General features: G+C 35.3%; 1 protein-coding gene across 1 annotated transcript in view; it reads right to left on the bottom strand.

The window, feature by feature from the left end:
• The window catches only part of LOC134614487 (collagen alpha-1(XXV) chain-like), a 167,007-nt gene that overhangs the window by 34,488 nt on the left and 119,808 nt on the right, over positions 1–12,711 (bottom strand). Inside the window, exons 17-21 of the mRNA XM_063458370.1 lie at positions 11,712–11,756; positions 9,772–9,816; positions 9,486–9,563; positions 8,882–8,905; positions 1,021–1,065 (exon numbers count right to left, since the gene is read on the bottom strand). Coding sequence (XP_063314440.1) covers positions 1,021–1,065; positions 8,882–8,905; positions 9,486–9,563; positions 9,772–9,816; positions 11,712–11,756 — 237 coding nt within the window. The remainder of the gene's footprint in view (positions 1–1,020; positions 1,066–8,881; positions 8,906–9,485; positions 9,564–9,771; positions 9,817–11,711; positions 11,757–12,711) is intronic.

The following is a 12,711-nucleotide window of genomic DNA, read 5'->3' as shown; positions in this document are numbered from 1 at the left end:
GTAGTCACCTTGTACACAGGCGATGTTAACAGCCTGTTTTCACTAGATTTGAGCTTGCGCTTCATCTCATGGCAGCCCTGCACGGGTGGTCAATTGTAGCCCTCTTCTCAGCAAAATTGCCATTAAGCTGATATAGCAATCGTCCTATACCTACCTACTGTAGCCAGAACGTTGCCTGACTATAAAGCTATATCTCTTACTAAGCATAAAACTCAGGCTGTAACTCCCACTGTTTACATGTTAACGCATGTTTCCCTTTCTTAAGCTGCACACATCTAGCAGAGCACTTCACCCATAACCTACAAATTTGTCCCATGATTAGTTAAACCTCCCTAACCAGACAAGGCTAAGGTTACACCAAGCCTATTAGCTAGGCAAGCATAATCTAGCCTGATTCCTGCTGAGGATTATTTAAAAATTGTACAGCGACCTTGAATGCCATAGATTGTTAGTTCAGACATGTATAACTATCTTGTCTTTTTCTCTGTTATGCCTGCTTAGTCGTAAAAAAAAAAAAATCCCCCAAACAAAACAGAGGCTGTCAAGCTGGAGATCATTTCAATGGGCATTTTAATGTGATGTTTTTATCTGATTATCTGTTATAACTCCATTTCTTTTTTCTGTACCGTAACTCCTAATGCTTTAATAAAAGAAAGATTGACCAAAAAAATAAATAAAAATACAGTGTTGATATAAAGAGCTCCACATTTCATGGTAAATTATAAATATCGACACTGGTATACTGGCAAGCCAAAACGGAGAGTTTTTATTAACTACTTTTGGTTTAGTAAACTCTTATATGGCCCTTGAATGCTATTCTTCTGCTCCACATGACCAACTATATTACACAGAATCCAATACCAGTCCCGTAAACCATTTTATTTAACTATTTTGATTTGTCTATTTTATTTTCTGTGTGTATAGGAATATATAGATCTTCTAATATACAGCAAATCAAATTTCATACTCAGCAATTTCATACTCAGCAATTATGTTCAAAATAAATGAATAAAAAGACACCTTTGTTCCTGGCAAGCCAGGTGGTCCGGGTGGTCCTGGAGGTCCCTGTTGACAAACAAAAAGACATTTACTTAAATAGAAAACAAAAATGTCAGATTAGATTATACATTTAGTTTGTGATAAAAGATCAATGTTATTTGTTAAATGGCACACATTAATGAAAGTCAGTGATGGTGATAATTGGAGAACTTGTGATATTTAAAGGAGTTTTATTGAATTTGTTATATTCCCTTTTTTATATAATGTTTTCAGAGTCTTCCATAATTTATCTTCCATCTTATTCTTTTTTTTTTTATCCCTTTTTTGTTGCGGTTTTTCAATTTAACAACAATTTTCAACAATTATATTTGATCTTTTCTCGGTCATATAACACTTTAAAAAGTGTACATGGATTGTGTTGATTATTTTTAAATCTGTTAAGTGTTTTTTTTAAACAAAAAATATAACTTTCCATTTCAATGGTGGATAGTATGCATTATTATCCATTTCAAACACAGATCTGTACATGTCCTATTTTTTTGTCAATTGTTCCGTGGGTTTCCCCCTCCATTCCAAGTGGAGTTCTGGGAGCAAATGAATGTTGTTGTAGTTCAGAGATCCATCTTCAGGTACGCATTACTGTTAGCAATAACTATTTTACTTAAACACTTGGCTGGATGAAAATAATAATAATCTGTTTGGAATGTTATTTTAACTTTTTTTTTTTTATTCTTTGTTTAAGGGCAGATCAATAGATAGCTTCTGATGATGTAAACCAGAGTTCACAAAACGTGTAAAGCTTTAAGGCATCTGTCGCAAAGTTTGCTGTGATACCGGGATATAGTGGAACGCAGCACGAAAGGTCAGTGGAATGCAGCGGCACTCCGGCTAGGATCTCCACCTCGGCTTACTTCCTAGCCGGTCAGAGTCAAAAAGTGAAGGGATTGTGACTCATCACATCAAAAGATTTTCCCTGCTACCCTGCTATATGCTTATATTCATCATGCAAATGTGGGTGTTTTAATCGCTGTAAATGTAATAAATCCTTGAATACAGTGAGCACTATGGCTTTCTCTTTTTTTCACAGATCGATGCTGTTTCCATTTACGTAGACCTTTCATAGTGGTCCTAAAGTATGAATTATTTAGAAGACACTAGTACTTTTGCAGCTTTGTGGAAGATGTTTGCTATTACGATAATATTACAGCCTGTTTGCAGAGTGACGCTTGCTGTTTTTATAGCAGGAGCATTCTGATATAGGTTGATACATTTGAATACTTGGTGCATCATTTCTATGAATGTGTGCGTGTCAAAATATCTAGGCTTTACTTTATTTACGGGAATAAAGCATTCTGTCCACTTGTATTAAATACAACCCATAAACACAAAAGAAGGAAGAGAAAACAATATTGTAAAAAAAAAAAAAATCAAAAACATACTGTCAGGAGTTTTGAAGTACTGCATAATAAAGATAGTGCCTATGACCTATTTTCAGTTACTTCCTTTTTTCACAGGATGAAGACACTTTCTTATATATCAACTTTAAAACTAAAGAACTCCCACATCTCTGACAGTAGAATATGCACAGATTTGAACTATATAGAATTGGGGACAGGAGCAAGGTAGTGGTGCTGTGGTGGTTCAGCCGGTGACTAGCTCTAGTACTTTTTAATGAGGTTCCGTTAACAAACTGGTCTCGTGTAACTGTTTTAAGAAAAAAGTCAGGTGACATAGATATTAAGTCCAAGATTTGAGGAGCGGACATTCCGCTAAATACCTCCACATATTTCTATGCATTGTTGACCATGGAAAACTTTGGAAAATGCAAATGCATTCTAGAACCTTACATGGTGTCCTGAAAAGTTCGTTTTAAAATTGCATTAACCTTAAATGTAAAATACCAGTCCAGGAGATTAAATTCAGAAATCAATACAGAAAATGTCTATATGTTCTGATCACTAATCAGGAAAACATTTTGGAATCAGATGTAGTCAGGCTTATGGAATTCCTTATACTTAAGATATTGCTTGGTAAAACAGATAAAAGTCATGTCGGAAGCATTCCAGATTGCTTTTATTTTGAGATTATAGTGATGGATTGTCATTTTTAATTAATTGTGGGCCGTGTTCTTTTATCTATTGTTGTACATGTGTTTTGCATTTTTAAGAGTTTGTAGTTGGGCTATCATCCATCTAGTATTTACAAAAATATGTTTTCAATGCAAACACTAAAGGAATTCTTGGGATTTTGATGAATAGTGATAGTGAAAATAAATTTACACAAATAAAGGGCAAAATATCACATTGGAAACTTTTTTCTTATCTACTCACAACTAAGCTTTATTAGTTTATTATTTCAGTTTTATGATTAATTGTTGGTGTGTACATAAATTGTCTAAATGATCACTTCCATGTGTAAACAAAGGAAACCCTAGCTATATTTGTTTGCATCCCTTATTTCAGAGAGTTGTGTGTGAACGTACTGATGTAACGGGACAATACAACACATGAAATCCAAAGACCTGTATGTTAGATGAGTGGTACAGTCAACCATAGCAGGTTATGATGGAGTAAATGGTTTGTGGAAGAGATGTGTAATGTGGTTTGATTGGTATTTACAGTTAACAAGGTTACAAACAGTGTTTGAATGGAGAGGAAACTGAAGCCAAGTGATAAAGTAAAACATGTGTGCAGGAACCTGATGAGTTATATATTTGATTTTGGAAATAACATGAAAAAGATGCAGCTGGAAAATGTGTGTGATTGTGTGTAGGAAGATATCGACTTAAAAAGAAAAAAAAATGAAATCCTCGATCGTTAGATAAATCCCTTATTAGTGTCTATCTTTAAACATAATCTTTGTATCCCTTATTTAGAGACTTTAATACTACGCATAAAGTGTAAAATCTAATTGAATCAGCTCCTTGTTTGAATTATATTAGAATATGGAGTTGCACTGTGTCAGGTTTCCATATATTTTTGCAGTCTGGCAATTTGAGCAACAATCTATTGGAACACAGAGTTCCTAAATCCAAAAATGATTCCTTCCCATAGAGTCTGCTTACTAAATAGCCATTACAATACTGGTGATTAATTGCCCTGGGTATTTAATTCAGCTACCTAGTAATACTCAGATACCCAAGTACCCATTCATATACAGTGCTAACTTAAAATAATAATAATAATAATAAAATAGAGAGGTAAAAAATTATGACATGGTGGACATGGTTCCACACGATATGTGGAAGGATATGACATAGATTTGACTCAAAAACTCAAAAAGGCATAAACATGGAAGGATGCATGTAAGTGATTAGCAGACTGACAGACAAAAGGTGGATGAGGAACAGTCATATACCTGATGTTATGAAGGCAGAGTCAGACATTAGTATGGTGCTCTGTCCATCTGTATACCACAAATCAATGATCACAATTGGACAGAAGCATGTTTTGCAAGAAGTAACCAGGGGAATCTCGTTAATATAACTGGTTATTACGTATGACACAATTTTCAATACTGAAAGCCTGTGATGAATGCCCGTTGGGAGAGTTAGCCAGCCATTGATCCCAAGACAACAGTGCTGGAAATAGTTTCGTATTTCTGTTCTTTCCCACCCCCTTTGGACTGGTGGACATTATCCTGGACCTGAGTGATAGCAGCCATTGATATGATTTGAATCTTTTGACGTTTATAAAATACAGATTGCTCCTTAAAGAAATACTTTAACTAAAACAAGTGCTTTAATAAAACACTGTTTTTGTTTGTAGTAAGTTTTACTGGCATGCCTCCCCCCCTGAACAAAATAAATAAAAATAAAGAAATTAAGGAAACATCACCTTCAATCCAGCATCAAGTTCTCTCTGCAGCCTAATCCTCCTCCGGTGAGGGATGTCCCAGAGGATAGATTGAGGGGTGGACATGGGATGTCTGTGCCACCATTGGTCTTCTGTCAACAGATGCCCAATATGGACAGAATTCACATTAGCCTGTCTGAAACTCCTCTTCCAGGCTGACAAATGGCATTATACCTCTGGCAACAAAGATCTAAGTAAGTACCTAAGAGCAGAGTATCTAAACCAGGCCTGTCCAACCTGCGGCCCCTCAGATGTTGCTGAACTACAACTCCCATAATTCTTTCAATGAAACAGATAGCCAGTCAATCATGGGAGTTGTAGTTCAGCAACATTTGGGGGGCCGCATGTAGGACAGCCCTGATCTAAACTGAGTTCAACAAAGATAAGCCTAAGCAAATCCCTCAGAGCTGAGCTCAACAAGGTTGACTACCTTCTGGTAGAATTCATGGGATACTGCTTATACCTGCTGAGAGTCTTCATCGTGTCTGGATGTAAGGTTTTATGAATGCTTTACTTTACCATGGTACACAGACAGGCCTGTCTGTAAACCATGGTGGGTGCTGGAGAAAAACTGGTCCTTTCTGGATTTTGGAATGGCATGTGGGTAGCATGCTAGCCACTTCACATCTGACTCCAGGACCCACTGACTATAGCTTCAAGGACTTTAAATTACTTGAAGCTAACTTTGTAATTTTAGTAAGCTTCTGTTTAGTTATTGCTTGTTATTACCAATTGAATACACTCTACTTACCTAGTTTGTACTTTATAATGATTTATACAAGCATTGTTTCTTCTGGAATATGTGGCGACTACTAGTTTTCTTTTAGTTTCTAACTTTACTAAAAAATTAAATTTTTAATAAAGATCCTAACTTTACTTAAGATTCTAACTTTACTTAAATGTGCACTTGCTGATTACCGGTATATGCATTTTCTGATAATTATAGATTGTTTTTTCTACTGTAATTATATAACACAAATAAAAAAACAATACAAAATTTAACTAAAAAACTAAATCTAATTTCTGTTTTTCAAATTACATAGAGCATGTGAAGACACCAGGGAGAGCTCTTAAGGACGATCAAGTGTCCTATAGCATCTGCTAACAAAAATACATGAAAAAATGCTGATGTAAACTGCCTCTGGGTATCAGTGAGGCTTCTAGTATCTGAACTCTTAATTATAAAGAAGATGGAATGGGTAACTAGGAGGGAATATAAAATAGAAAAGAAGATGAGAGCTGGTACCAGAACTCACAATGTTACCACTATAATATCTATAAGTCCTATGTATAGCAAAAACAAAACAAAAAAAAACACCTTTATTGAATGGCAATGATGTGTAATTATACACAATTATATATGGAATATAAAATACTTGAGATCCATGCTGAATTATTTCCCTATTGTAAGAGTAAATACATTTCAATGACGAGCACCTCCAGCTTTAGAAACAAGTACCGTACGTACTTTATGTGTTCATCTAGCTCAATCTACCCATACTGTATAAAACAGCAGGATTGCTGTAGATTCTTAGTTATGGGATTTGTCAAATCCTGTTTTTAATAATTGGTTTGTAAAACAAAAGTGAAGGTGTGCGATGCTTTTGTGAGGGTTATTTTAAATATTAAATGAAAAAAAATATTAAACAAACCATTAAAGTTCAGTTTCTGTTACCTACATACTCACTTCATAAATAATAATCATGGTTGAATTTACCAAAATATATATATGTAGAACTGTTCATGCCTTCAATGAGATCATTAGCCAGAGGAATTATCTTTTTGTGGGTCTAACAGCAACGTTGTGCTCAATAAGTGGAATAGAGCAAACAGAAATTTGCAATGAATAATTGCATATGTGCATAGAAAATTGGGGTTTAATATGCATGTTTTTTCCCCAAAACATTTTATTGCTTAAAATGAAGCAAAAAGACATATTGGTTATCGAGATAACAGTGCCAAACACGTTACATAGTTACATAGCTGAAAAGAGACTTGCGTCCATCAAGTTCAGCCTTCCTCACATTTGTTTTTTGCTGTTGATCCAAAAGAAGGCAAAAAAACCCAGTTTGAAGCACTTCCAATATTTCAACAAGCTAGGAAAAAAATTCCTTCTTGACCCCGGAATGGCAGTCAGATTTATCCTTTGATCAAGCAGTTATTACCCTACATTGAAAGATTATATCCTTGAATATTCTGTTTTTGCAAGTATGCATCTAGTACGTTAATACATATTCCTTCCTATTAAGGTGACAAGAGGTAAAAATTAAAAGAGAAATCATATAAGACAACACTATAAATAGAATAACTAACTATTGCCCTTTTTTGAGAATTTTGCCACTTAAAGGGACACTATAGTCACCTGAACAACTTTAGCTTAATGAAGCAGTTTTGGTGTATAGAGCATGAGTTAAATCCCTTTGTTTATGAACCCTAGTCACACCTCCCTGCATGTGACTTGCATAGCCTTCCATAAACACTTCCTGTAAAGAGAGCCCTATTTAGGCTTTCTTTATTGCAAGTTCTGTTTAATTAAGATGTTCTTATCCCCTGCTATGTTAATAGCTTGCTAGACCCTACAAGAGGCTCCTGTATGTGATTAAAGTTCAATTTAGAGATTGAGATACAATTATTTAAGGTAAATTACATCTGTTTGAAAGTGAAACCAGTTTTTTTTTCATGCAGGTTCTGTCAATCATAGCCAGGGGAAGTGTGGCTAAGGGCTGCATAAACAGAAACAAAGTGATTTAACTCCTAAATGACAGTGAATTGATCAGTGAAATTGCAGGGGAATGATCTATACACTAAAACTGCTTTATTTAGCTAAAGTAATTTAGGTGACTATAGTGTTCCTTTAAGCTATTCTGGCCTTAAGTTTGAAATTCACTTTGAATTCCAACAATCCTCACTTTAGTACATAACGTTATTGTTACTATATTTGTTATACAGTCGCACCCTCTCCACTATGGGCAGGGCTGGTTTGAAAGGATTGAATCCACTTTTAAATAGGTGAGATTTCCTATTTTAAGTTTGAACATACTACAGAGTAGCCAGGAGAATAATGCTAGCTTCATGAAGTGGTTTTGGTGTATAGCTCATGCCCTGCAATCCTACTGCTTAATTCTCTACCATTTAATTGTTAGATCAATTTGTTTATACAAGCTACACTCCCCTGGCTGTGACACATACACTACTCACTAATCACATGCATAAAAACTGTTGAGTTTGTAAACTAACTGAGCATAGAATGTTTACTTCTCTTGATCTTTTAATTGCCTGCTATTACAATGCAAAATCTTCTGCGAGAATAGAGAAAGTTAGAAACAGAAAGAAAGAATTATAGCTTCACAAGAAGAAACAAAAATTATTGAACCTACAGACCTGTATGCATTATCAGGAAAGCACATTTTGGCACCAATTTCATCCCAATGTGAGAACGTGAGTATTTTATCTTATTCATATAGTCATATAATTTATGAAACATCCAGTATTTCATTATTTAACAATGTAATATATATATATATATATATATATATATATATATATATATATATAATAATAATAATAATAATTATTATTATTATTATTTTTACTAATTTCTATTTTCTTGCATTTATTTATAACTTCCAAATCTGCACACAGTATCAACAAAGTGTCCTTCTGAGAAGAATTTGATTGGATGCTGCCCAACATGAACGAGTAAGGCAATGCTTTGCAAAAAGTTTGTGTATCAGCTCAGCGGCATAACTTGCATACGTTAGATTTAAGGGACTTAGACAAATAATATTGAAAAACTGATACATGCATTTTTTTATATTCTGACTGCCATGTTTAAGTGCATTACAATTATTCATTTTAGCTTGGACTTTTCCAATTATGTAATGAATTTGTCTACTTTGCATTACTGTGACAAAAGCCATGCTCACGGGTGTTAGTAGAACTCTGCACAAAAGCTAATGTATTAGAATAAATAGATGGATTGCATTCATGCACAGAAAGCCACACAGAACACCATGCATGGAGCATACCGTAACAGTAATGGCGGTAATCCTCTGATGACAAGACATTGCAACAAGAAATAAGATTGGATTTATTATTACATTATACCAGAGTGCCAAATTATTTCTTCCAGAACAAACCAATATTTAGCATTTTATTTTATAAAGTCCTAAAGTAGAAAGGAATTGGTGAGAATGATGAATGTACACCAGATTCAATTCCAACTCCCAATAATGACTTAGTTAAAAGCAATTCTGCAGACAGAGTTTAACTTGGACACTCAGTTTACATAATTTCTATAAAAACTAGCGGAGATACGTGTCACACATGAAATGCTCACTGCTACCTTGTTCTAATACACTGATCTCACAATAAATCATCAATATCCTCGGAAGACAAACTTGTCAGCCAATAATCAGAATATCAGAAAGCCAGCCAAGATTATTCAAAGGGACATTAAAAGAGACAGAGTGGCTTAAAGGCTGCCAAAAAGTCACCATGATTAATGCACTCTACAAAGCACAGCATTTAATAAGGATCAAAACCCATTTCCCAATTCAGTTAGAGTCGTAAACTAAAAAACAACACATTTCCCTGAGGTTCTATATTGTTCAAGGGGTTTCCTTCTCATACCTGCAAGGCTTCTTGGATATTTCCATTGTAATCTATTATCTCTGTTGCTCCTTGATCTCCCTTTTGTCCTGGAGGCCCCTTTAGGAAAGAGCACAATACGTTAACAGACAGCTAGCATTATACTGTTAAATGAAATTAGGATCATGCATTACATGGGCAACATTTCAAGAAACAATCACCAAAGTAAGCCCTGCATGGGATATCGGTTATCTTCTGATGAAAGTAGCAGAAATAGTGGTAGATATATTTGTGTTTTCACAAATGTACAAACACAGAGATTACTCACCCGTGGACCAATGGGACCAGTGTCTCCTTTGTTTCCAGAATCTCCCTTCAAGGATATAAAATGAATATATAAGAAGGAGGGAAACGCAAAAATAAGAAAAATTTCCATAAACAAACCTCAGACACCAAGGCAGCTTTGCATTATATGACAATATTGATCCTTCATGTTGTTAATGCTGAACTAAAAATTAATTTAGGTATTGTCACATAGGATATCATAGCTGTATTAATATTGAAGGGAAAACTAGGTAATGTTATAATAGAATGAGCTTCTCCTCTTTACTTAGTTTATAACCAGTGTCCATTTTTGAACATGTAACAGTCAGAGTGTTCAGAGAGTACCTTTATATACACTATACACTTGCTTAGCAGTGGGATTTGCATGTAAATTCACTTAACATTCCTATTTATTGAGAAAAAAGGGAACTCTGGCCTCTGAGAAGTTGAGGTTATTGTTCACTTAGATTCAAAGAGAAAGAGAGAGAGAGAGAGAGAGAGAGAGAGAGAGAGAGAGAGGGAGCTAAAGTAGCTATATTATTTAAGAGAGATTTTGATCAATTAATTTGACTTTCCATTGCCTCTAAAGCTAGAGATTAACCAAAAGAAATCAAAACATATGCAGCATGATCTTATTTAACTCTTATTATTCAATAAACTCAGACAGAGCAAAATGAAACTAGAGCAGAGGATTCCAAACCTGTTGAGTGTGGATTAGTTCCCACTGGTCTATCACCTAATGGAGAGCTGTACCAGTTCACCGTCAGGCTGTGGAGATCAATTTTTTTCACATACCAGACACAAAATGGCAAATTGGAGTGCCATCTCTGCCTTACAAGGCAAGGCACAGTTTCACTTTCCTCTTTTACTCATCCACAATGAGCGACTGCAAGGTTAAGGATGATGGGAGTTTACACCCAGACCACTTCAATGAGCTGAAGTGGTCTGGTTGCCTACAGTGTCCCTTTAAGTGAAATACAGATTTTTCCTTTTTATTTCCTTCATGTTGGAGAACAGGATTAGAAGCAGCACCAAAAGTTTCATCTACCATTAGAGAAGCAGAGACAGAGCACTCACAAATAACATCTCACTATGGTAGAACAAAAACTGGTCAGGAGAATGGCTAAATATAGCATTATTTTTTTTATCAATAATATATTCTAGAGCAATAATTTAGGTGGGAGGTAATGCGGAACAAAGATGGGAACGGGCATGTTGCTCAGTGGCTAAAAGACATGGAACATACATTTTATATCCCTCCCACATATCATCACTTATGCCCCTTTTAATATCCTAACCGACCAACTAAAATCCTAACATGCTCTATGAATCAGTTTATGACACCAAATCTTTTAACTAAAATAAGAGTGTTACGTAGTCCTATATATATATATATATATATATATATATATATATATATATATATATATATATAAAGTGCTCAGCTGCTGTATTAACCAAACACCATGCTGTATGAACCCGCACCCACAGTATTAACCTCAAACTTGTAGCATTAAACTGCACACACTACTTCAAAACCCTGCACACACTGCATCAATGGATACTTCTGTAACTGACGTGTATATTTGTTAGTTCATCCCACTTGGGCATTTCAGTTTTGTTATTTAAGCAACTAGGAAATAGGAACAGCTATCGAAATGAAGTAAATGCCAAATGCTTGCATTTATCTCTGCATACCACTAGATGGAGCATTAGTCAAAGCAGAAATGGTATTAACAATAAAAATCTAAGGAGTTACTGTTAGCAATTTTTCGGAATGCAACAGACTTTGGAAAGCATGCCTTAATAATCCTATATTTATGCCATACCAATACACAAAGAAGCAATGTGATTATTTAGGCATGCCATTTATTTATACACGTTATGATTAAAAAAAAGTGAGAGCAGGTAGCAAAGTAAAGTGTAAAGCAGTGGGTTACTGACCTTTGACCCCTTTGGGCCTCTACTTCCAGATTCACCTGGTTCTCCCTGTTACAAGTCCATTTCAGAGAAGAATGCATAGATAGAGTTTCAGGAAGAGAAGCACAGAGGTTAGCTGTGGTAGGTATAACATTTAGAGATCTTTTCTCTATTGTGTAAAAGCTTTAAAAGACCAAACGTGTTAAAACCATAAACCAGAAGTGCTTTATAATAGAAGTGAAGGAGCCTCATGCAAACAAATGTGATACATGTATTGCACCACTTAAGGGGCAGACATGGCTCTAATTGCCCATTCCATATGGCCTAGTGGTTTAGCCCACCCAATGTGTACGTACACATTATTTTAATATTGCTGAGATGTTACTATTTGAATTTAATTTGAACTTTACATTTTCCAATAAATCTTTCTTCAATCTTCTCTTACTCTTTTTCTAAACAATAAGAGGCTTCAACTTCAGTAGATATTTTGGCAGAATTAACTAAGTTGGCCAGAGAAATAAATAGCCTTATACAAAACTAGAGTATAAGAACCTTGAGAAATCATTATAGTTACTACCTAGAAGGAGGTCTCTTAGGGACTCTAATGGGTGAAGGAACCACTGTATTGTTCACCTTGGGGGAAACTTTGGTTCAAGGGTGACATGATTAATCATAACTCAGGACAACATGAGGTGAGTCAAAGTCATAGACATTGCTAGGGAGACCCGAATGTGGGGCTCTTTAGAACTGGATCTCTACAGCTGGTGGAGGGGGAAAAAGGATATTAATGATTTTTTTAATTTAACATTGGCAGCCACTTCTCACATCAACCGCCTAGTTAAAAAAAACAACCAGTAGTGCATTTCTCCATTAGGCTGCTTAGGGAAGGTGTGGTGCCCAACAGATGACTAACACCCCTCAATTAGTAAAGCATCGTGGCAGGATCCCATTGAATGCTCGGTGTGCAGCTCATTTCCAGCCATGCTTTCATGTTTGTTGTGATACATCCCTACCTCTCTGTTAG

The sequence above is a fragment of the Pelobates fuscus genome, chromosome 6 (assembly GCF_036172605.1).
Source record: "Pelobates fuscus isolate aPelFus1 chromosome 6, aPelFus1.pri, whole genome shotgun sequence".
NCBI lineage: Eukaryota > Metazoa > Chordata > Amphibia > Anura > Pelobatidae > Pelobates > Pelobates fuscus.
This window is presented reverse-complemented; position numbering and strand designations above follow the sequence as displayed.